Genomic DNA, 25,393 nt, shown 5'->3' with positions numbered 1-25,393 from the left:
GTGACTGAACATTGAAATGCACACTTTGAGACACCATTTTTGTTCTTTGTCGACTTTTTATTTTATATCTTACTATCGCCTCGCATCACCATTGAGATTGTTCACACTTGTGCCCACACATTGCTTGTTGAGCAGAAACACGTTGGGAGGAGGGCTAGGCAAGATAAAAGCTGTACAGGACTTGCGATAACTGCGGCCTAGACGACTTCCTGTATCAAAAAAGAGACCCTGCTTGTGGCTTGAAGAAACTAAGATCAACAGGCTAGAGGCTGAAAGAAACGAGTGCTTTACGACTGGACACGCCTCTTTGAAAAAAGACAGGCATGGCAGGAACATACAACTCGCGCTCTCTTTGTGTAGATCACCTCTGACGAAAACAGTGACGAGAAATAGAAATGTTAATCATAGCTCTTGATTATAAACACAATATCCCGTGGAATGGAGCGGTTGACTAGGTAGTTAATCACAATAAAAAGTACAATTAAAAGTACGCTAGGCAGTCCCACACTAGCAACATAAAAGTTCACGCGCACAGCAGACTATTGGCACGACTTCAACAAAACGAACTAAACTACTCACACAAGGTACGTTTTTTCAAACAGTCATTTAGGCAAAAAAACCTAAAAATTGCACTTGAACAATGAGACAAATTGCAATATAAGGTGGCCCTCCAGAAGCCTAGCCCAGTTTAACAACAGAAGCACTTGAAGTGTTCACTGTCAACTGGCCTTCAACGCGTGCTGACCCTCGCGAACCTAAACGGCTCCCTTCAAATCCTAAACGCACCATCAAGCCGCAACTAGGCTACTTTGCGGCAAGCTCGTAAAAGTTACACAGTCGGCCAAGCCCGGCGACTAGCGTAACTTGCCAGGCTCGGGGGTTCGTCAAGTGTCAATCGCGGCACGAACGTAGATGCAGAAATGGCTTGCCAAACTACTGAAAAGTCTCTTTCGAGGATCGTGGCATCAAGTGAAGCGAGATTACAAACGAAACGTTTTTCAAGAGGTTGCACTCAGTCCCCGCGAGAACCTCTGCTTTTCTTTGTAGTGCAGGCCGTTCTCGCCGTTGGCATACAGTGGTCGAAGCAGGGTGAAGTCGGCTTGGTCGTCCGCGTCGTCCAAGCTAGCCAGCTGGTAGAGCGAGCGGTCAGGCTCATCCGACGCATACTTCTCCCCACGCTTCGCGGCCGCAAGCCAGAGGACTCCAAAGTTAAGACAGCACAACGTGACTACACTAACATTTACGTATACCAAAACGGCGGGCTCCCGTTCGATGACGTGGCTGGCTAGGAATGGCAGCGCCATCTCGCCAAAGGCGGCGCCGAGCAGCACGACTGAAGCGGTGCGATTCGTAACGCGCATGTGTCGTTCAAGCCAAGCCAAGGACGTTGGCAAGACAGAAGCCATGCCGACGCCTAGGACTCCGACTCCGGTCCAGAGCAGCGACTCCATCCTGTCGGCTCCGGCGACGAGGAGGACGGAGGCTAGGAAGCAGACACCCAAGTCGCCGAGAAGCATGTTTCGGCAAGAGACCTTGATTGCGATGGGGATGGCGAGGAAACGTGCCGCAGCGAAGCTTCCCCAGAATACGTACGTGAGGACGGAGCCCGAAGGGTGGGCGGCGTAGATTTGAAGCAGTTCCCCGACGGCCGCTTCCATCCCCATGTAGAGGAAGAAGAAGAGGGAGCTGAGGAGGACTAGACTGCGCTTGCTCGACGGTCCCGGCGCCTTGACGTGCTCCTCCTGTTGGGAGCGAGAGTCGCGTGGATTCGTGCACAGGAACGCGAGAAACACCACGGACACGATGAAGAGGTACACCCCGAGGATGGCGTAGACAAACTCCAGTTTTCCTATCTGGTTCTCCATGAACTTGTGGGCGATCCATGTGGTCAGGCTTGGCTCTGCTGTCGTCGTCGGTGGCTTTTCCAGCAGTGTAGGCTCAATGAGTGATGGAGGGTTAGTGTTTACGTTGGGCTTTTCGGGGACGTCTACTTCAGGAGCAGCAGATTGCACAAGTGTGGGTACCGTCACCTTCGGGACGATATCTTGAGGGCCTGAATTTGTCGGTTTTTGAGAAATGTAGTACTCTGGCATTTCAGTGGCTGGCTGATTCATGTCTGGCGTATTGCTCAATAGGGGAGCTGTCTGCAGGCTTTCAACAGTCTTTGGTGGTTCACTCGTACTGCGGCGAGTTGTAAGGAATTGTGCACTTTTAGTTGTGGCCTCACTTATGGGAACATCTTCTGAAGACTGACTAGACTTGACTGTAACTGGTGGGCTTGAGCCTACCACAGTGTTTGTGGCAAAGCTGACTGCTCTAGTGGTTGGAACTGGACTTCCACTTGGTTTCTCGCTTGATGAAGAGACACCTACTGTCACTGCTTTTGGAGTTGCAGTTGAGGCTACCTGTATTGACTTGACAGTAGTAGCTTCCTGTGACACATTTTCTTTTCCCGCCACTTTTGTAGAACCAGTTAACACCATTGTTGCAGGTGTAATAATGTTTTCGCCTGATGTCTCGTTGCTAATTTCTGATGTCTTGTTTGTATCCAATGTCTCACTACCCTCAGCAACACCTAAGATGGCTGATGCATTGGTCTGCCCTCCAGCAGGCAGTACCAAGCTTTGGTTTGTCTTAGATGTGTGAGGAGTCTTCACAACTGTTGAATTGGACTTTAACGATGTTGCATTGGCAGGCTTAGTTGAATTTGGGGCTGCTGTGCTAACAGCTACTTTGTCTTGCTTGTGTGATTTTCGGTCCCACTTGTCTGCTTCTTTGGCGCCCTCGGCATACATTGGCTTGGTTGGTTTCTTGGGCGCTGCGGTCGTGCTCGGGGCTTTCGTAGTGGGCTGTGTTTGGTTACCACCGCTGTCTTCTATTCTTGAAGTGTCGTTAGACTCGGCACTGGTCGAGTTTTCACCCAGCTGTGCGGATGTTTCATTCAAACTGCTAGTGTTGTTCTCCTCAGGGGTTTCTGAGGCGAAAGGCAGCGGGAGTTGCACAGTGCTATTGTCCTGTTCCCCAGCGCTCCGCCGCGGTCGCGACACCCCGGCGGGTGGCGGTGCATGCATCCAGTGTGGCGTGGCGTGCGGGTGGGTGACCACAATGCCGTGGTGTATCCCGATGGGCGGAATGTGGGCGATCTTGGCGGGCGCGAGGGTGGTGTTGGCCAGGCCGTGCGTGGAGGAGGAGATGCCGCCCAGCGAGGCGGGCGAGAGGAACGGCTCGGCGATAAGTGGCGCGACTAGGGCTCCTAGGGCGAAGCAGAAGTGGAGCGCCTGCATGAAGGGGGCGCTGTGGCGGCCCCACAGGTCCAGGCACCACACGTTGCCGCCTGCAGCAAGAACAAGGGGTGCAAGCTCAATGCAGCGATCACTACTAGAAGCAAGGTTAATCAGACTAGCATTCCAAACGCTCGTATGAGCCGTCATGTCTGAGACACAAAACACACAGCACAACTGCACTAGGATGAAGCTGCTGAGCACGGCCAGTGCACATGTATGTGCTGAAATGCAAGGAATGTTTGTGTTGATGCAAGTTCTTTTAATTATTTGATAAGCATCATTTGTACGATAAGTTACAAGTCCTTGGAATTACGCAGTGTGACCAGGGGTTTAAGTAAATAGACATTGAATCACTGAAGTCCACCAGCACTGGTCTTAAAACACAGGCTATTGAGGTTTGACGAGAGAAAACAAACCTAGTGGCCGCTTGGTTGAGTGCTTCTGCTGTTATGCTAAAGTTTGCTGGCTCTGTACGGAAATGTGCTGTTCTCAGTTTTTCTTAAGTCCGTAAAAAACAAAAAAAGGCTATCATGGAAGTGGGCACTTGGTGTACATACTGCAATTAATTCCCTCAATACAGAGTGCCTTGGAGCCAAGCTACAGCTCTAGTGCATAGAACCACTCATCAGTCACCCACATTTCCTGAGCCTTCAAACTGTACAAATGTGAAGTAGTGCAGGCGGGGAAAACGATTCCCATAGCAAAAAAAAGTAATATTACTAGAAGCATCATAACCTTTCCAATAGAAATAATCGTGCCACAAACCTGTCAACCTGCCATGGTTAGCTGAAGCATAGCTGAAATTCAGTTTCACACTGTGTTATCAAAGTGGATTCCCTTTAATCATTTGCGTTGCTTGCACCTGGTCACTTACTTCCCCACACCTTTAGAGGACACTTAAGCGCACCAGGTTTTTGTTTTACGTCAGTGACCTTTTCGTAGCCCTGCCAGCATTTGTTTGATGGCAGGAGCTCCTTTTTGTTGTTGTTCAAAAAGGCAAGCATGGTAGAGACGTTTGTGCTCTCGTCGCTGTACCCGTGTCCAAGAAGCCCATGGTGATGCCCGTGATGGCGGAGCAGGCCATCAGTGTTGCCAGCTGGGCGCAGAAGGGCATCACAATGATGCCGATGGAGGTGGCGAAAATACTGAGGAACAGCAGGAACTGCCGGTTGTACCAGTCAAACAGGAAGCCACCTGCGCTCACAGAGGAAGAGGAAGAAGAGAACACGGTTGCAGGCACATTGGCAGCTGTAACGGGTTACGGTGCACTTTGATTAGCAGCTTTAGGCAAACTTGGTTTAGAAGTCATCACTGAAACTCGCAGTATTTGTTCGTACATAAGCTCCATTCCATTCAGAAGGGGTACACGACAACGTTGCAGAGAAAGTTCTGTGGTGCCGGTGCAGTGCAGCAGCGTGGTTCTGCGGTGCCGTGCATCACGGCTGCATCGTCAGCAGCGCCCCTGCGTGTTTACGATCGAGCGAGGTGCAGGCATAGTTGTCTGCTAATCATCCTCGCCTGTCGTCCTCTACAACTGGATGTTTACGGCCATCTGGGTTGTGTCGTACGCATCAGCGGCAACGCTAAGTTCGTCCAGCGTATCTTCGAGCTAGACGGACATTTTCACGCGGTCGCTGCAACTGCCGGTAGCCGCCTGCCAACCCGCAACGCCCCAATGCTCACGGCACCAAATCGCTGCACCTCCTCCATAGCAGGTGCAGCGGTTCTCTGCACCGCGGCGGCACCGCTGCTGCACCATGAGCAATCGAGCGACACGGTGCACGGCACCATTCCTGTAGTGGCGAATCGAGCGCTTTGGTGCAGCCCACCTTGGAACGGTGCAGGCGTTGCAGGGAATCGCGTCTGAATCGAATGGAGCTATAATATGCCGAGATGTCGAATTTCTTGCTACAGTTGAGGTAGTATTGACAACAAAGGATACTGGTCAAGTCGAAGCTCACACAAGCTGAACTACTGACACCTTTGGCAGCAGTGCACTTTAACAGCCATTCGGCAAAAAGGAATGAAAACACTCGGATTAGGCAACTCCACTGGTGCATCACAGCACCAGTGATTGTATACCCTGATAAAACCTTTGTATAGCACTTTACACACAGCACAGCAGTGGTGAGACAGAGAAGTAGCAGCTCGAATGCTTTCTTTTGGTGCAACAAGAGCACGCTTCGGGCTTATGACTTTAAAATGCATAATCTCGAAATTGGGTTATGACAGAAAGAGAAGTGATAAAAGGCCAGAACATTTGACTAAGCAAGCACACAATGGACTTCAAACATTTTCTGCTTCAAAATTAGCTAGCTCTAAACTCAGGCTGCATTTAAAAACAGCACAAGGGGCAAAAACCGTTTGTGTAGTATCAGATCTCGCATCAAATGCTGCCATGCTAGGCGCACAAGTGTTCTTTTCCGAAGCTAGCATCTTTAATACATTTTCAGCATGCTTGATGACACGGCAGACGTTCTTTAACATCGATTAATGGTAATCTATTATAGAGATGTAAGCATTAAGATGTAAACATAATTCATTTTGTGCTCACGATTTCGTACTAATTGCAGCAATACCACAGACACACGCTGTAACATCGTAAAGTAAGAGCAAGGACAGCCTACCTATGAGGCAGCCAAATATATAGCCACCATAGCGTGCCGTGTAGATGTGTTCTATGCTGGCCTCTGCATTGGTCCTCTTCTGGAGGTCCTGGATGGTGGCGGTTGGTATGGCAAAACAGAGCCCCTGCAAAATCACATTCTTCTTTTAAAGGGGTGGCACACCACTGGCAATGTCCATTAGTTTGCACGCCTCGCGCGTTTCAGGCAGCATCGATGCAAGAACACAGATTTACATTCCGTAATAGCTATGCAGTAAATTTAGCGTAGTTAAGCTTGCATTTTTTTGAATTAGTTCAAACTAAAATGAGGAATGCCAAGATGCAGGGCAAGGCTGCCACATGATACGCAGGACTTATGCTGTATGTCTTGCTTTTTCTCCATCTTTTGCACGTAGTTTTAATTACGGGAAAATTTCACGTACGACTCAATTAACTTAGTGAATTTTGTTTTGTGTTGTTCTTTTGTACACGCGAGTTACTAATTTTTTTCGTCAAGTCGTTTTTCTTTGTTTCTTGTCACGTGGGGAGTTGTTAAAAATAAACTGGTCATCTCAGATGCCAGTGAGAATACTTTGGATGCTGAGATATTGGAGCCGCTCTCTTCTCACGTCAATTCTGTTGACCTTTCGCAGGATTTGGTTACCGCCCCAAATCGACTCGCGGAATCCCCCGTAAGGAAACTTATCTCGCATTACCTGACAAAACTAGGTCGAAAGATAACGAACTGCACTCGGCGTCTGGGATCTACCGTCGACTGGCAACGAACTGCTACTGAAACGCGAGCACAGCAAAAAAAAAAAAAAAAAAAAAGTTTGACATAAGCCATCTGACAAAGTACACAATCGCACAGTTATCGCCCACAATTCGGACGCTCGGGGGACGGCTTCCGTCTCAACGCAGCTGCTACCAGCCGGGAGGCTGTTCACGGTTGCGCAACAGCACATTGGGCGCTGTTCACTCACCAGTCCAAAGAACGACAGACACAGATTGGCAGTCCGCGCGATTGTAAGGCGGCCCCCGGTGTTGGCGGCGTGACTCCTGGACACTACGCCATGCCGGGACGACAGCTTGTTCGTTAGCAGCCCAGTCTGATCGAACACCAGCTCCTCCTCGTCATCGCTCCTTTGAAGGGAGTCCCTCGTCGAAGCCATCATTTTCACTGCGATGACCCCGAACCGAGCGCGGGGCAATTCTCACATCGTAACGATTCTGACGAGGCTATCCTTCAGCTTCGTTCGGCGAGGCCGCTCATTTGGGACGCGTTAACGGGCTGATTGACGTTCACTGCCCTCGTAAATACGGTGTGCATGCCAGCGACGGAGTCACGAAACCGTTATGTACACAGTCGATCGGGTCGATGTGAGGGAGCGCCTCGCCGTCTGCGACGATGCTGGCGGTCGTGAAGTGCGTTCCAGCGGGGCGTCAATGACGGTTCTCCGCCTCAGTTGATTGCGTACGCCTCCGCATTTGCTTGATAACGACGCGTAATGGGCAAGCGATGCTTGTTGATCAGGCTTGCGTCACGTAGCGTCACCACTGGTCGGCGACTTTGGCTAGTTTCGGTTTCCGAAATTGTGGCGATCCTAGCGGCACGGTGCTGCGGCGTGGCCCTTCTCTTTCCCTCAGTGTTTCTTTCTTTCCACACCGTCAACGCTTCCGCGCCTCCTCACGCATGCGCAACAGCTCACCGGCGCCAATATTTTTTTTTTTTTCTCTCGGCGCGCACGGCGGGCCAGTTCGGTACTTGCGAGAGCGAGCCGGCGTGCGAAGGGTTGCGCGGGTTGCCTAAACGCTTCCACGGGCGGAAAGTTTCGCTGCATTTTATAATACATTCGAATGTATTCTAAATATGTGGCAGCGGAGGAAGGAGTGTTACCACTCCTGCGCAGCTCTGTGGTGCAGCAACACAGGGCGGTACAGTTCGACCAAGTTTCTCGCCTTCTCCAAAGACGACAGGTAAGCAAATTAGCTTTGTACAAGTTATAGTGAATTCCTTAAAAGCCGACTGATTGCACTCTTCTGTTTTCAAAATAATTCGCGCATGTAACGTGAAGTTAATGAGACATGTCACTCGTCTTGGAGTGGAAACTAATGTGCAAATATATCCCAGCTGTGCAGGTACGCAAAGTTTTAGTAGAAGTAAACGCGTCTTTGGCACGCACACACTTGCTCGCAAGATCAATTTGTGGTGGCATTGCCGCTTTTTGATGATTGCCTTAGTTACTGCTGGAACGTCGATTCAGTATACTTATCAAGGTATTTTTTGTTGTTTCGTGCAGCAGGTATGAGTCTAGGTTTGGGCCCCAAGTCGAGGATGGTTTGCGACTTCATTGGACGTTTCCTCCGGTGACTCTCCTCAATCCATCCAATGTCATCACGACGCACCTGCTCACAAAGAAGGCAAGCTCAACTGTACGCGCTTCTTGCCTTTCATGGCGTACATACTACCACATCGATTGATGGCGTGGAGGTGCTGCGCCCTAAGCATTTTTTCCTCCCCGTCTTGCTCCAAAACGTATATTTGCGGCGAAACTACTGCCAAGCGTTGCTTCATAGCTCCGAAAAATCTGACGTAACTCCGCGGTGTTCAATGCAAGTCGATTTTCACATGAAGCAGTGGAAGGCCAAACCGAAATACATGCGTTGTCTGCAGCCGCCATTGCAAGCGTTTCGCTCATTAAAAAATAAATAGAACCAAGTAGCATTGCCGGCTTTGCTGTTCAATCTAAACTGCGCGCCCGCGCCTTGTCATCTTATCGCGAATGGGTTTGGTGTTCCATAGTTCTGAAGTTAGAATGGTCATGCCGTATCGGACAGGATGAGATAAGAGGCGCTGCCCAGACGCGAGTTAGAGGGTAGCTTGTAACAACCTGGCCGATATCTGCGGCTTAAAATACAGGAAAGCTTCTTTTTTTTCTGGGTGTCTTCTCCCCCCCGCCTTCCCTCCCACCCCCGGAAAGCAGACTCTTAATTCACGCGCCATTAAAAGAAAAGACGGGTGCGTTCGATTTGTGTTCTGTGTTCTACGACGTGCACATGGTTGGGCATTGTTTTTGTACGTAGATATAATTCAGCAAAAAGTGTCTGCAGTGCGGTCATTGTGTTGCAACAGTTTTTTATGGCTGCATTTTGTTGGTGTGAACATGATTTCTCGGAAGTGTATGCAGGTTAATGGGCGGGTCAACGCTTTCTTTCAGAGTTTGCGTTAACTCGCCCAAAAGGCAGGGCTTGAAGCATAACTGTGCGTGCTTTCTTTTAACATATAGATTCCCAATTATTGTGTCTCTGAACTGAAACGAATTTTTTTAATGTCTAAAGAACATTCCTATCTCGAGGTGAGCCCAAGAAATAAGTATACATTGAGTGGAACTTTCAAGTTCTTTTCTTCTCCCGCCGCGGTGTGCGCGATAAAAAAATCTGTGTAGGGACTAGAACTTTCGAAGTTCTTCTTTCGTAATCAAGTATTGTGTACCTAAATGTGTATTCATGGCTGTAACTTTTGTGCAACTTTAGACGGAGACCGATACAAAAAGGGGACTCGAAGACCTGTACCTGTCACCGTGTAAAGTTGCGCAAAAGTTACAGCCATGAATTCAGAATACCAACTAGCCCGCCTAACCGTGTTATTGTAAATGTGTATGCAGCACGTTTTTTCCCTATTGTACAATGTTGTATGCCTAAATTTGCATATGTCATATTTTTGCTTAGTCCAATACTGTGTACATAAAATGTATGTGCAATATATTGGTGTAGTACATGTGTTTTCATGACTTCGAATAAAAGACGTCCTCATATGAATTTTGAATAAATGCATAGCAAAAATAATGTTTGTGTAACACTCCAATTATTATCGCCACAAAGACAACAATTTGACACCAGAAAACGTACTATTACCTACATGTTTTCCTCGTTCAATTATTAAACACGTTACTGCACACATAACAAATGACGGGCGGCGGCCATTTCGAGTCATCGGCGCCGCTCGTCCAACTTTCGCGCCTGGTGCCATTGCCGAGCGGCCCATGAGGCAGCGACCGGCGGCAAGCGCGAAAGTTGGGGAGCGTCAGTTTCAGGGGCCGGCGCGCGGCTGCCCGGCGGGGCTGCCGCGGGAAAAATGACGTCAGCAGCGTCCTCGACGTCACCAACCTCCTTTCTCCCCTCGCCACTCGTTGCCATGGCGATTAATGCAACGTTTTTCAGAGGCCACGTACTACTAGGGGAGGATTTGGCGCTGCTGGCGCGAATTACGTGGGACCACGGTGGATGCGAGAGAGGCCGCCCCGTGGCGTCACGGTGCGCTGAGCACAGAGTTGCCCGACTTGTCGCAGCTCTCCACCAGGTGTGGGTGGGTGGTGGCGAGCTGCTTCCGCTAAGCAGACGACTCGGACCGTATGCTCCGACTCCTCGTTGTTCTCGTCGGTGCAGACGACCTTGCGGTTGGTCTCTATTGTTTTGCAGCCCGACGGGCTCGCACACAGCCTGCGTCAGTGTGCCATCGGTCGACGACGGAGCAGCTGCCGCTGCCACTTTGCTTATTGTTGTTATATCCTCACCTCGCCGCCCCCCCCCCCCCCCCCCCCCCCCACCTCTAATGTTTCTCAAGCTAAACTCTGTAAGCGAAACTAGCTAAACTGAATTTCTCATGCGCAGTGTTAAGAATTGGGAAAGAGGTTTTAATTTGGAGAACCGCGCGCCCAATAATGCTTCGATGCGTCCAAGCAATACCCTACCATTTTTAACATCATTAAATATATAATTATGTAGTAAGTAATCACATATAGTAAAATCGTCAAAATTATATGGTAAGCGGCATTGTGACGGCGCGCTGTTGGGAACGCTACTGATGAATTTGGTTGCGATATCAATGCCCTCAAAATTACGAAGGTCGTGTGCGTGTTTGTTAGCGCTGACTATATAAAGGAATTTACATTAAATGATTTGCACGGTTGCATGCACTTAGTAATTAAAATAGCGTATGGACGCTTTAATTTACGTATACAAATAAAAGAAAATAGGCCGTCTGGATGCGTTCGGAGCAACCACGCGCGCTGTCGGTCACACTTTTTTTTTTTTTCAAGAAAAAAAAAAAAAGCTCGTAAACACGTGCTGTTTTTATAAAAACAATCCTCCTGCGAACTGTAGAAGGCCGTGAAAGCGTTCGCCCACGAACAATTGGTCCTTCGGAAAGGACACGCTGTTCACGACTTCAATAGCGTGAGGTCACGATCGAAGCGGCCGCTATACACGATTCGTTACCGCACTAAAAGTTTAGATATAGTACAGTCGCCGACGCGTCTCCACGGTCTGCAATCGGCCCGTCTCTTCCCTTTCTGCCAGCGTCGTACGCACACTGGTCCAGCTACAAATCTGTACGTACATGCATGTTCTATCTGATGTACTGCAATTGTCAGCACATAATTCAGAAACTATGCGCGTGTTGAGTGTGTATTTGTGTATGCGCGTGTGTAGCGCCAGCGACTATAAAGAAATCTAAATTAAGACCTTGGTGAAAAAATAATAGATAGTTATATTGCTGCATTGTTTTTCGTTCAGCGGCATAATCTTTACGACAGCCGTGCGCCTTTCTGCCTGCATTCCACGTGCTAGCTGATCATTTTTCTGCCTGGCACGATGAAAGCGCTGTACCACCAAAAATTTGTCAGCTTGGGCAATATATATCTGTACCATTTTGGCACTGCATATGTCTACAAAATATGTTGCAGAGGCAAGAAAACAACACTTTTGCGAACGCATGTTGAGAAGGAAATGCGTCAGCATGTACGGCGCGGGTGTTCGAAAAATCTCTGCCTCCCAGTTGGGCGTGCGTGCACTGAAGGGTGTCATAGCAAAGTTAAAACTGCAAAACGCGGATCCATGAAAAAGCTCATGCGGCACACAACTCGATCGTTGCGTCGTGGTTTCCTGTAGAATATGGTCGTACACATTGTCCACGATTTTTACCGGTGCGTATTTACTATATGAGCTAAGTTTTAATAGTTAAGCATTAAGAAAACAATATCAAATACTATGTCTTTTTTTTTTCAACTTTAGAGGTATATTTTGTTACATTTCTCACGGCCAAGGTGTACTAAAAAGAATAAGCGCGCGTGATCTTCTGTTCAGTGAAGTTCATCTCAGAGTGGGTACGAATTAAAAAGATAATTGTGAAACCAAAAACAGCCGATGTGCTCGGACATATTCATTAATTTGTTTCGGTTCCCGTTATTCAGGCAACCAGCTGGCATACTGTTTATCGAAATTGTTCGCGAGAATTTCCTCCGCAGCATGCCTTCGCCACCTCAAAATCTGTTTGATACGGTAACGATAGAAATTTTGTGCCCAAAATCCACCTCTGAGTACTCCGTTCAACGTTAACCCTCTGTTGTTCCGCGGGGACGTTTGACAAATCCGCGCGCGTTGGTGCGCATGCGCCCCAAGGAAGGGATAAATGTTTTATGAAGCCTGAATCAAATACCCTTGCGACCCTTCTACAAGCCACCGTACCATTCCTAAACCTCTGTCTAGGATGATGGTGGTGCGCAAAAATAATTAGAAGCGTTGGGCTCACATAAACAATGAAATCAAAAACGTCCTTTTTACTTCCTGTTATGTGATGCGAATGGTTGCGCAGAAATACTTCAAGAAAAACTAACGTGGTTTAAAAGGTTACTGCGCAGCTCTGAGCTAATTGGACTTAGCGGATATATTTTCTCTGATTTGTCGCTAATTATTTTGTTGCGGGACACAGTTCAAGGGTTATTAGACGCTTTAGGATCTGATAATGTAATCGAGCTAGGACAGAATTGTTTGTCTATGCACACAAGCATCACAACAGACGTGCCGATCACGGAAACTGCATCAGCCACGCTCTGTCTGTGTGTAGCAGACGACAGTTTCGCAAACACGGCAGGCGCTAGAGGACGCCACCTGAAAAACGCATTATCATCGTCATCGTTATCAGCACCGTTATTATTTTTTGCTTGTTATGATTTCTTTCCGTTCAGGTTTGTGTTTTTACAACCAGGCAGTGCGCTTACATTTTGGGGGTGTTCGACCGTAGCGAAACAAAAAGTTCGACGTCTCTTAACCATTTTAACTGCCTCGGCGTACCATGTGTTGCTGCTGTTGACGGAGACGGGCAGGCGCCGATCGTCGATTCCCCGGATGCCGGAAGGCCCCGGGCAAGTAACGCATCTCCGAATGATTATCCGTGTTCTCTCCATGTATACTCTCCGTGTTCACACCATTGCGGAGTTTATCTCTTTGCTGAATTGTTTTAATAGAGGCGTTATCCGGACCTGCTGTGCGGGACGGCGGGACGTTTGTTGTGTCCCCGGGAGCAGAGCTCCATCCAACCAGTTCCCGCATCCATGTTCTCAAGTAGACGGTCAAGATGAGAGAATAATCGTTCCGCCGCGGAATTCCGCACTTACCGGCGTAACAGGGAAACGCGAAATTTGTCAGGTGATTGGCGTCATGTTGAGCCAAGGTTCTGAGAATTCCCGGGATTTTGCAGAAACCCGTGCCGCCGTGGCACCAATGCCGACTGTCGGAGCTGGCCAGAATATGTCGCGTTCTCCCGACATTTGCGTTAATGTCGTTTGAAAGCTTTGCCGCTACTAGCTGTTGTTGTGGTGTGTTACTGCAAGCTTCGTCGCGGCTGTGGAGCGGATGCCAGAAGGGATGCGCTGTTTTTCGCGTCGCATTCTGTTCGTAATTCCGACAGGAATGGGGTCACACTGGGGAGATTGTCTATTGGTTTCGATTTATTCCAAAAAGCAACGCCTACCGGGCTAGTTATCGAAGATTAATTTGTGTCTGCGTATCTAGCGACTGAGGCCCTGCTCCTGGTAGGGAAGTGGGATGGTAGTACTGCTGTGCAAAAGGCGTCCCTGAATTCCATTTTGCTGCATTGCGGCCAAGGACTTCCAAATATGCTTTGAATGTGCATTCTGAAGCATTCTTGACTATCTCACTGAGCATTGTTTCACACAACATTTGACACATGTTACTTAAGAAACCTACCATTCTCGCTTTGCTGGTTAAATCGTCACAAATCAGAAAAAACAAAAAACTTTTACTCGAGCGTGAAGATCGAGGTGCATTGGTCAAGGTGCACTACATAACCCCATGTTGAACCACAGCGCAAACAACAAGTCTTCGTGTCGTTTGCGCTGTGGTTCAACATGCATCGCCAACTCCCAAATTTTCACGTTATGTAACCCCATTTAGTGTGCTGTGTGCAAACTACAGCCTGGTCCACTTATAACAATAACCAAGTGCCAAGGAAATCTCATCGTTATAACCGATAATTGTTATAAGCGGGTTGAGAAATTAAAAGACGGAACAGAGCTCAAAACATTTTATTCTCATGCCAGCAAGGTCATACTACTACTAATTTGCGGAAAAGAAGCCACAGTCGGTCACCTTTGCCGCATGTGAAGCTAGCGTGAATCTTTTCCAAGAGCATCTATAGGTGCTTCACCTAGCTGAGGTAAATTTCCTTGGCGGAAACAAAGTCCCCGAGGGACTGTGTCACGCACTGGGCCTCCTACAAAGACACTATTTGAGTAGGTTGCGCAACCACGTCATGAGAGTCATCACTGTTGCACTTTTGGTGCAAAATATAACCGGATTCAATCGTTATATCCGATATCGTGGCACTGGAGCATTGTAATAAGCGGTTTATTTTACCATAGAAAGAATACGAAAGTTGACGGTGCCATAGCTGTTCATCGTTATATCCGATATATTGTTACAGTAGAACCTCGTTACAACAGATCTGCTTACAACAGATATTTGGATACAACAGACTGATTTGCAATGCTTGGTTGGTCTTCCTATCTGTGCCATTGATTAAACTTCCTTTACTGCAGATTCTGTTACAACATACATTCGGATATAACAGACCTGTTTGAAAGGTTAACAAGTCCACGTTTGCATCTCTAAAGTGGACTTTTCAAGTGCAGGCAACCAACCATTCATTTGTTAGGTAGTACTTTTTCAGAGTTCGTGTTTCTACCTCACAGTTGTGATCAAACGAAAACAATTTGAAACAAGTGTGATGTCCTGGCAGTCAAGTGATAGGATTTAGAATTTAAGCGTTATAGTGCAACAGATAAGATGCTTATATATGAAAGTTACCATCATTAAAACCAAAAAAAATGTATGCCCTCATACATTATAGATAGCTAAATCTCCAAGCTTAGCAATGAGACCTTTACTTGAATTTGATTTATATTCATGTGAAGACAATGGCAATGCAACTGTAGGTTGAAGACGTGAAATAGATTAATAATAGTATGAGTGAATCAAAAGTTTGAGGGGGTTCCATACAACAGGAGCCCAGCAAATGCAAGAAGAAATTCATCCTGAAGGTTTGTTGGCCTAAAATACCAACCTGTTTAATTTGTAACTGAATCTCGAGAAACGACCAGCTTAGTTTTTTTTATTTGTTTTTAACAGTTGAAAAGTCAAAACTGTTGTTATAACAGACTTCATTCATGATTCCGTAAAAGTCTGTAGTAACAGTATTTGGATTGTTCATACTTCTTTTATAGCAGACTGAAATCATGATCACTATCATGGTCTGTTGTAACGAGGTTGTACTGTATAAGTGGACTTGACTGCATATTTCTTCTGGTAGAGGTAAACTGTCGGAACTTTTGTGAAGAGTTATAAGTGGACTTGACTGCATATTTCTTCTGGTAAAGGTAAACTGTCGGAACTTTTGTGAAGACCCACATAGAATGAAACCAGAATAATTCCGAAGATGGCAGCAGTGGGTGGGGTCGAATTTCAGAGCTGGCCACCAAATTTATATTGATTCAGTAACTTCGGACAATTTATCTTGAGAAGGATTGTGTGTGCGACGCTCGGGCTACAGAACAAGCTCACCTACGAGATGCTTAAATTCAGCTAAATCAGAAAAAAAGTCCTGCTAGGCAGGACGTGTTGAGTGTATGGCCAGCAACAGGTGGACTACACAGGTAACATGAATGACTAGAACAGACATAAGAAATGAGAAGTAGAAAAGAGTATAAGTAAATCAAGCAGTTCGCTTATATTTTGGGTGTGTTCGACCGTAGCGAAACAAAAGGTTCGACGTCTCTTCACTGCCTCAGCGCACCATGTGTTTCTGTCGTTTCTGTTGTTGGCGAAGATATGGGCAGACGCCGATCATCGATTCCCCGAATGCTGGAAAATGTGTGGGGAAAAGGTATAGGAATGGTTGGGGCACAGAACCATTCATGCTGATTATAGGTGTGGCACACTTTGTGCTTCAGTTAACGGCCAAAGAATAGTTGTTGGTAACTACGATGACGTCCAGAAAGAAAAGGTCAGGCTGCATTCTGATGGGTAGAATAGTCGAGCAGCCAGCTTCTTGGTGTATCTTCCAGCCATGAGCGTTTGCAGGGCTGGGGAGAGGAGGTGCGTTTAGAGAGAGAGAGGAAATAAACGTTTATTTTAGTGAACGGTGTTGGTCGAGCCATCACCTGGTTGGATGGGTGGACCTCAGTCCAGTTACCCCTGACCCATGGTGACAGCCCTGGGCACAGGCGACCAGAGAATCTGGTCAGCGTATTAAGAGCTTTTGCGTGTAGCATGAATTTATTAGGAGATACCAATGTAAGAGCTTGGAGCAGGAAGCAATGTGGACTGAGAGCTCTTCCTCAGAGAAACGATACCTTTTTCTTAACCATTACGTGCAGGTGTTTGCCTAGTGCCTTAGGGGAGTCCCCATACAACGATCCATGGGTGTGAGCGAGGCGGAAGACTCGGGCCGCAGGGGCAGCCAGGTGTCCCGGCAGCACGCCATCGTGTACCAGCCGACGGACGCGCCGGCGTGCCCGCAGTGCCGCCTGCTGGACGTGCCCTTCTTCGACACCGACTGCCCCAGCTGCCTCCACATCCTGCACAGCGACGACACCACAGTGCCCGAGATCTTCGCCATCCTCCGCCAGTGGGTGCCACGGACACAGAAGGACATCAAGACACTGGCCACCGAGGTGGGCTCTGCTGGCAGGGCTGTCTAGGGGGCAGCAGATGTGTGTTGCGAAACCTGGAGGCTCGATGTATGTTGCGAAGCTTGCGAAACTTGGAGGCTCACTAAGAGGATTCAACTTAAATTGAGGACGACTCAGCGCACAATGGAAAAGAAGATGATAGGTGTAACATTAAGGGACAAGAAGAGAGCGGAGTGGGCCAGGGAACAAGCGCGTGTTAAGGACATACTAGTAGAAATTAAGAAGAAGAAATGGACAGGGCATGTAATGCGAAGGCAAGATAACCGTTGGTCATTAAGGGTAGCAGAGTGGATCCCTAGAGAAGGCAAGCGTGGCAGGGGGTGGCAGAAAGTTAAATGGGCAGATGAGATCAAGAAGTTTGCATGGATGAATTGGTCGCAGTTAGCGCAGGACCGGGATAATTGGAGAATAATGGGAGAGGTCTTTGCTCTGCAGTGGGCATAGATAGGCCGATGATGATGATGACGATGATGTATGTTGCCCGCCGCGCTGGCTCAGTGGCAAAGGCGTTGTGCTGCTGAGCACGAGGTAGTGGATTCGATTCCCGGCCGCGGCAGACGCTTTTCTGATGGAGGTGAAAAGCGAAAACGCCCGTGTGTACGAGATTTCGGCGCACGTTAAAGATCCCCAGGGGGTCGAAAATTTTTCCGGAGCCCTCCACTAACGTGCGCCTCATCGCCTGCATTGCGTCGGCGCATTAAACCCTTCAATCAATCAATTAGATGCATGTTTTTTATCTTCCGTCATCTCCCGTTGCTGGGCATGAGGTGGCGGAGGTTGCTCCTGTTTGTGGCAGGCATGATGTGGCAGCAGCTGCCGTTACACGAACAGTACCACTAGCACAGCTGCCTGTGCTGGTCATGTAGTGTAGGAATCGATTTTTTAGGGATTACAATTACAAGGGTCAAATCCGCAATTCAAGCAAACTTTGGAGTTCCCGACTGTTGAGTGCAGTGAAACATGTAACAGTAGTGGAATTTTAGAAGTAGGTACTGCGCGAATAGAAAAATAAAACAAGGACGCAAATGACGACGAGACCAGCGCTCGACTGGTCCCGTCATCTTTTTGTGCCCTTGAACAGTACACCTTGTTAATACGTAGAAGCTGGTCATACTACCCGGTGGGGCGCAAATGCAGGTGCACTAATTGTAACATGGTACAAGCCTGTCAACTGCTGCGTTTTGGGTTTGTTGTGAGCAGTTTTTGTAATTTGTGATGCACTTGCTCTAATCTCATGTTGTTTAAAGCATCATCATCATCATCATCATCACCACCAGCCTGTCTACGCCCACTGCAGGGCAAAGGCCTCTCCCATTATTCTCCAATTACCTCGGTCCTGTGCCAACTGTGGCCAATTTATCCCCGCAAACTTCTTGATCTCATCTGCCCATCTTACTTTCTGCCGCCCCTTGCAACGCTTGCCTTGTCTAGGGATCCACTCTGTTACCCTTAATGACCAGCGGTTATCTTGCCTTCGCATTACATGCCCTGCCCACGTCCATTTCTTCTTCTTAATTTCTACTAATATGTCTTTAACACCAATTTGCTCCCTCACCCACTCCGCTCTCTTCTTGTCCCTAAATGTTACACCTATCATTTCCCGCTCCATTGCCCGCTGAGTCGGTCTCAATTTAAGTTGAACCCTCTTAGTGAGCCTCCAAGTTTCTGCCCCGTAGGTGAGTTCCGGTAAGATGCAGCTGTCATACACTTTCTTCTTCAGCGACAATGGTAGGCTGCTATTCATTATCTGAGAATGTCTGCCATATGCACCCCACCCCATTCTGATCCTTCTAATTATCTCTGCCTCATGGTTGGGATCTGGGGTCACAACTTGGCCTAAGTGGATATATTCGCTTACCACTTCCACTGCCTCGCCACCTATCTCAAACTGCTGTGCTGTCCCGAGGTTATTGATCATTACTTTAGTTTTCTGCATATTAATTTTCAGGCCCACGGTTCTACTCTGTTCGCCCAGTGCGGAAAGCATGCTTTGCAATTCGTCCCCCGAGTTACTTAGCAAGGCAACGTCATCAGCAAATCTGAGGTTACTGAGGTATTCTCCATTAACCCTTACTCCCACCTGTTCCCAATCCAACGTTCTGAATACTTCTTGTAAGCATGCTGTGAATAACATTGGAGAGATTGTGTCTCCTTGTCTGACACCCTTCCTTATAGGTATTTTACTGCTCTCCCTATGGAGGATGATGGTAGCTGTAGACCCATTGTAGATACCCTCTAGTATTCTTACATAATGCTCATCTGCCCCCTGGCCTGAATGACTGCTAGGGTTTCGACCGAGTCAAATGCTTTCTCATAATCTATGAAGGCTATATATAGGGGTTCAGTATACTCAGCGCACTTCTCTATCACCTGATTGGTCGTGTGAATATGGTCCATTGTTGAATAACCTTTATGGAACCCTGCTTGTTCTTTAGGTTGACTGAAATCTAAGGTTGCAGAGATTCGGTTGGCGATTACCTTGGTAAATACCTTGTAGACGACTGACAGTAAGCTGATCGGCCTGTAATTTTTCAAGTCCTTCATGTCGCCTTTCTTATGAATTAGGATGATGTTCGCGTTCTTCCAAGATTCCGGTACCATTGCGGTCATTAGGCATTGCGTATACAGGTTTGCCAGTTTTTCAAGTACAATTTCTCCGCCATCCTTCAAGAGGTCTGCTGTTATCTGATCCTCACCAGGTGCTTTGCCCCCTTTCATTTCTTTCAAAGCCTTCCTTACTTCTTCGGTCGTTACTGGTGGGATGTCTATCTCCTCTGAACTACTGTCTCGTTCGGCATTATCCTGTATGTCCAGGCTACTGTACAGATCCCTATAAAACTCCTCGGCCACTGTGACTATTTTATCCCTATTTGTGATGACATTGCCTTGCTTATTCTTAAGTGCATACATCTGATTTTTCCCCACGCCAAGACGTCTCTTCACTGCTTTCAGGCTACCTCCGTTCTTTACAGCGTATTCGATCCTCTCCATATTATACTTCCGTATGTCAGCTGTCTTGCGCTTATTGATTAACTTCGAGAGCTCGGCTAGTTCTATTTTGTCAGCTGCGGTAGAGATTCTCATGGTTTGCCATTTCCTGATTAGATCTTTTGTCTCCTGTGAAAGTTTACCAGTATCCTGTCTAGCCATAGTGCCCCCGACTTCTACTGCACACTCCGTGATAATGCGTGTAAGGTTGTCGCTGGCTTCCTTTGTCGTAAGCTCGGCTTCCTTGTTAAGGGTGGAATATCGGTTCTGCAGTGCGATCCTGAATTCTTCTACTTTACGTCTTACTGTTAGCTCATTTATCGGCTTCTTTTGTACTAGCTTGTTGCGGTCCCTCCTCAAATCTAGCCTAATTCGAGATCTTACCATACGGTGGTCACTACACCTTACCCTTCCGAGCACTTCCACATCCTGCACGACGCCAGGGTTATCGCATAATGTGAAGTCTATTTCATCTTTGTGCTCTCCATTCGGGCTCCTCCAGGTCCACTTCCGACTCTCCTGTTTAAAGAAGAAGGTATTCATTATGCGTAGGTTTCTCCGTTCTGCAAACTCAACTAGTAGGTCCCCCCTGCTATTTCTACAGCCCAGACCATAGTTCCCAACTGCCTTGTCTCCAGCCTGATTGTTGCCTACTTTAGCATTGAAGTCCCCCATAACTACGGTATACTGTGTTTTTACTTTACCCATTGCCGATTCCACATCTTCATAGAAGCGTTCCACTACTTGGTCGTCGTGGCTGGATGTGGGCGCGTAGCCCTGCACCATTTTGAGCTTGTACCTCTTATTGAGCCTAATTACAAGACCTGCTGCCCTTTCGTTAATGCTATAGTATTCGTCTATGTTGCCAGCTATGCTTTTATTGACTAGAAATCCCACTCCCAGTTCTCTTCTGTCCTCTAGACCACGGTAACATAGGACGTGTCCATTTTTCAGCACCGTAAAGGCTTCGCCTGCCCTCCTAACCTCGCTAAGCCCTATTAAATCCCATTTAATGCCCTCTAATTTCTCGAACACCACCTCAAGACTTGCTTCGCTAGATAAGGTTCGCGCGTTAAACAATGCCAGGTTCAGATTCCATTGGCGGCCTGTCCGGATCCAGGGATTCTTAGCATCTCTGCTGCGTCACAGGTCTGACCGCCGCTGTGGTCAGTTGCTTCGCAGCCGCTGGGGACTGAGGGCCGAGGGTTAATTGGCGTATTCATGGGAGGTTGTGGCCGTTACTACACCAGGGTGGCCAATCCTGCTCTGGTGAGGGAGTGCATTACCGGCAATGGTCGCCGGGGTCAGGCCGCACCCCAAGCCCCTTTGTGCAATTCCATCCTTTGTGCAATTCCATCAATACGCGGATTTTTTTTTTTTTTCATCCGGTGGGAATTGTCCGGCACCGGGATTCGAACCACGGTCCTTCTGCACGCGAGGCGGGTGTTCTACCTCTACGCCATCGCTGCAACCCTCACTTAAAGCATTGGTCTGCAATCACTGGGCATTTTGATTGATGCATTGAAAGCAAGGGCTTGTGTTTTCCAGAACCTATTTGGCCTTCTGTTGTCAGCGGTGTATTTATTCTTGCGCAGCCAGTTCCAGGCACCACTGCAAAATCGTTCGTATTCGGCTTGTTTCAAAGCTGTTCTTATTTTCTTTTTGTCTTGCTCATCTGCTTCGTCTTGCCTTGAAACATTTTGTTTCGCATGCAGATTTGCATGCAAAACAGCATACCAACTGCATGCTGATTTAGCTAAACATTATAAAGTGCTCTTCAAAGTAGTCTGGCTTATGATTTGTTGTACTTCATAAAGTTCACATTAGTTTAGCTGTACTGCGTAGCTTGTTATGACCTTTTAGCAATTCTTGTGTGCAGTGTTGTAGCCTGTATCCATTTAGTTGATGAAATACACCCTGTGCTTCTTGTACAACATGTCCGAGGATATATCGAGACTGTACGAGGATATTGTGGCCATCAAAAGCGCCTTCAAACAGGGTCTTTTTAGGGGAGAAGTGGCTTGCGAAGAACCCGGACAAACTGCGCATGCTCTAGGCACTTCGAAATTTGACGTTTGCTGCTAACCATGCTTGAGCCCTGTTTAGTGTCCTTTTGAAAGAACTTTGGATGACATCATCCAGGGCTTTCCACTGAGGCACGCCTCAAAGCCTACTTGTAGCTCCCACTTGTGGAACTCCAAACATGAACCTGCATCCTGATGAAAAATTCAATACCATTTAGTTTTCGTTTACGATATTACTTGCAACTATGCGTATACAGCTACATGTGGCGTGCGGAATCCAGAGCAGAGCGCATCCACACGGCGGGCCGGCTGAGCGGACCGGGAATGGCCGACCGTCTGAACACGCAAGCTGGAAGGTTGAACACAGGCGCCGTTTGGCCGCGACAACATGTTGTAACGCACAAGCCTGCACGAAACGTTTCATCCCCACAGTAACAGCCACCCGCGTGCCAGCCGGGCGGGCGCGCTCACGCAGCCGCCGGCATCGTTCGCACGAAGGCGACACTACGAGTGGCGACGGCGGGGTGATGCGGGCTGCATACGGCTCGTCACCGCTCGCTGGAACCGAACGCTTCCCGCAAATTGAGGTCCACATGCGTGAAACAAAGTGATAATGACGGCTAGCATTGCACTAGTAAGAGTCGTAGGACTCGCTAGTAAAAGCGTGGATGAAGTATGCGTCGCGATTGTAAGCCTAGCCCGCCGCCTATCCCAGTGGGGGTGATTGACAGGCTCCTTCGAGCGCTTCGAAACAGCCGCGCTGCCTGCGCCATTCTCTATTGGCGCAACTGGACCCGGCTCCGCCCACGCGGCGCGGGAGCTGTCAGACCACGCTGATTGATGTCGCGGTCCGCCGTCGAGACCGCGGACGGTAAACCCTCGGCGAATATTTGGCCCGCGAGGGCCACGGTCCTGCCCGGACCAACGGCGGCCCGCGCGAACTGGTGACGTCCTGTCACGTGATGCGCGGACCGCGGTCAAAATAATCGTTTTGGTCCGCCGTGTGGATCGGCCTTAAGGCGTTGCGCTGCTGAGCACGAGGACGCGGGTTCGATTCCCAGCCGCAGCCACCGCTTTTCTGATGGAGGCGAAAAGCAAAAACGTCCGTGTGTACGAGATTTCGGTGCACGTTAAAGATCCTCAGGAGGTCAAAATTAATCCGGAGCCCTCCACTACAGCGCACTTCATCGCCTCCGTTGTGTTGGTGTGTTAAACCCCCCCCCCCCCCCCCCCCAAAAAAAAAAAAAAAAAAAAAAAACTTAAAGGAGTACTGACACCAAATTTTGATACCTAAAAAATGATATAATTGGCTTCAGTAGTTTGTAGACATGCCTCACAGAAATTTTTGCAGCTATCCGAGGCCGGAATCACATCTAAAATCGAGTTTGATTGTCCAGGCCGCGAGCTTCCACAAATCGGCAGCACTAGCGCAATCGCTTTCGGCGTGACGAAACATTGGCCTACGTGTCTGGCCGGTTCAGGGTGGCGTCATATAGTCGTTTTCAGAAACGGAAACGATATCCTGCGCTGCTGTTGTCGGTGGTATTCGTTTGGGCAGGAGACGTGGGCGTAGCTGTGTGAGCAATGCTTGTAAACGTTGCGTGTTCGACGTCTTTGCTCTTCAGTTCGTTGCCGGCGCATGGTGTTCGGCACTGGTGCCGAAAACGGCGTGGTGCGCGATGTCGACGGGCACCGCGGCGGCCGCGCGTCGCCGAGCTCGCCCAAGTTGTTCTATGGCAAGCTCGCGGTATGCGAAGTACTGCTCATGGAAGCCTGCCCGATCAAATCGACGACGACGCCAAGATGCTTTATTTTCCACCCGACGACATGCAGCGCTAAACGTGGACTTCGTGGAGTTCGTACACGTCGGCGGCCGCAAGAACTGTCGCCCAAGCCAGCGGGCTCGGGGTTGCACGGGTCACCTTGGGTGTTGGGAACTTAGTATCGTGGCGACTATTTGATCGCTGGTATCTGTACAACTGCACAACTTTTCACCACACTATCATCCCCTTTTTCGCATATGAAGCTTTATTTTGGCAATAATTTCCGTTTCTGCGATCGGTGACCAAGACATCTGCCGCGGCCTGTTTTGATTCTAGCGCGCAGGTGGCGCCATCTTTCGGCCGCTCACCGCACCGTGGTGCCGACAGTGCTGGGTCGGAGCGCCGAACCTCCGCTGCCGGTCAGCGTAGGCAAATATCTGAACGCCACTTTTAAATTCAGCGCTGATAACAACTCCTAGCACAATTTTCAACACACTAACATCTAGTTTCTCGCATGTAGAGCTTCTTTTTTGTGTTAAGATTGATTAGAAGAGTGGCGACAAGCTGTTGCTATCACGGTCTGCGCCGGTTCGAGCCGCAGTGATATTAAAAAACGGACGACGGCAAAGACATCGCCGGCCTAATCGCCTGGCCAAATAAAGTTGTTCTGTCTGTCGGGTGGCAGTGACTCATCCAAGTCTGAAGATTCAGACGACATGTCGACTGCGCGGGCGAGTCGCGGACCATGTGTAATCGTAGCAGACGATGCGGCTAACTCATGGAGGAAAGAAAAACGTCCCTGACGTCACGGGTGAGACCGTGACGTAAGGCTGCCCGCTTGCAGTGCTTGCAAGCTGGCCTTCGAACGGCCATTTTCCCGCGCGGCGACCAAATTTGAAATTGGTTGCAATAAACGTGCTATAATTAATTCTGTGTTGGCGGCTGGCGGCTTTCGGTTCGATTTTCGTAATTACTGGGCCAATAGGTATTCTTTACAGCATAAAAACTGAAAGCGAGAAATTTCGTGTCAGTACTCCTTTAAGTCAGGTTGTCACTATCACTCAATATTTACCTTGAAAACTGTCGCATATTGTTGTTGCATCTGCGGTTCAGTGTAGTTTATTGTTCTCTGTATGTGGTTCTGTATGCTTTTTTTCTTTTGTAATATCGCTGGTAATAGTATTTATTTTGTATATCATCAGTGGAGGTCCCTCGCATGGCTTCATCAGCCTTGGGACTTATTTCTGCATTACAACACAGCTGTAAATATGAATTATCGCAGTAAAATTGTATTTAAAAAAATTGAATTGAATTGGAGTGCCGACTTTGCCAAGTGTCCGGCAATGCGTAAACGTACTTTGATGACCTTCACTTCTTTTTTTCTTCGTTTGTGGCGCAGATTTTGAAGAGGGGTGCTCACGTGAATGACCGCGATGGCCTGACAGACATGACCCTTCTGCACTATGCCTGCAAGTCGGGGGCGGCTGGGGTGGGCGACCTGACGAGCTCGACGCAGACAGTGGGCATTCTGCTAGACTACGGCGCAGACGCCAGCCTGCGCTGTCGCTGGACGGACATGGCGCCCCTGCACTACGCAGCCTACTTTGATGTCTCTCCTGTGATCGAGCTCCTGCTCAGGGCCTCCAAACGGTCGGGTGAGTGCGAACTTGTTTCTGCACCG

At 48.4% G+C, this 25,393-nt stretch overlaps 2 protein-coding genes across 8 annotated transcripts in view; one reads left to right on the top strand and one right to left on the bottom strand.

The window, feature by feature from the left end:
- Window positions 1-36: 36 nt before the first annotated feature.
- LOC144163263 (uncharacterized) lies at window positions 37-7,455 on the bottom strand. Its single transcript, XM_077694142.1, has 4 exons — window positions 6,873-7,455; window positions 5,912-6,035; window positions 4,320-4,478; window positions 37-3,334 (listed from the first exon to the last, which is right to left on the bottom strand). The coding sequence occupies exons 1-4, from the start codon at window positions 7,062-7,064 to the stop codon at window positions 999-1,001; spliced, it is 2,811 nt and encodes a 936-aa protein (XP_077550268.1). The 5' UTR covers window positions 7,065-7,455; the 3' UTR covers window positions 37-998.
- A 3,650-nt stretch (window positions 7,456-11,105) lies between these two features.
- Window positions 11,106-25,393, top strand: part of LOC144163259 (CAP-Gly domain-containing linker protein 4-like) — a 39,813-nt gene continuing 25,525 nt past the window's right edge. For 3 of the 7 annotated variants that reach the window (XM_077694137.1, XM_077694135.1, XM_077694133.1), the window contains exons 1-3: window positions 11,106-11,279; window positions 16,623-16,919; window positions 25,112-25,367. In XM_077694137.1, coding sequence (XP_077550263.1) covers window positions 16,665-16,919; window positions 25,112-25,367 — 511 coding nt within the window. In that variant the 5' untranslated portion in view covers window positions 11,106-11,279; window positions 16,623-16,664. Of the gene's footprint in view, window positions 11,280-12,854; window positions 13,092-16,622; window positions 16,920-25,111; window positions 25,368-25,393 lie in introns of those variants that run through there. The other 4 variants (XM_077694136.1, XM_077694139.1, XM_077694138.1 and 1 more) reach the window with 3 other exon arrangements.

Source organism: Haemaphysalis longicornis, unplaced genomic scaffold, assembly GCF_048455015.1.
Source record: "Haemaphysalis longicornis isolate Haplotype H1 unplaced genomic scaffold, Haemaphysalis longicornis Haplotype H1 scaffold_12, whole genome shotgun sequence".
NCBI lineage: Eukaryota > Metazoa > Arthropoda > Arachnida > Ixodida > Ixodidae > Haemaphysalis > Haemaphysalis longicornis.
Note: the sequence above shows the minus strand (reverse complement) of the source record. Positions and strands in the feature narration are given on the sequence as shown.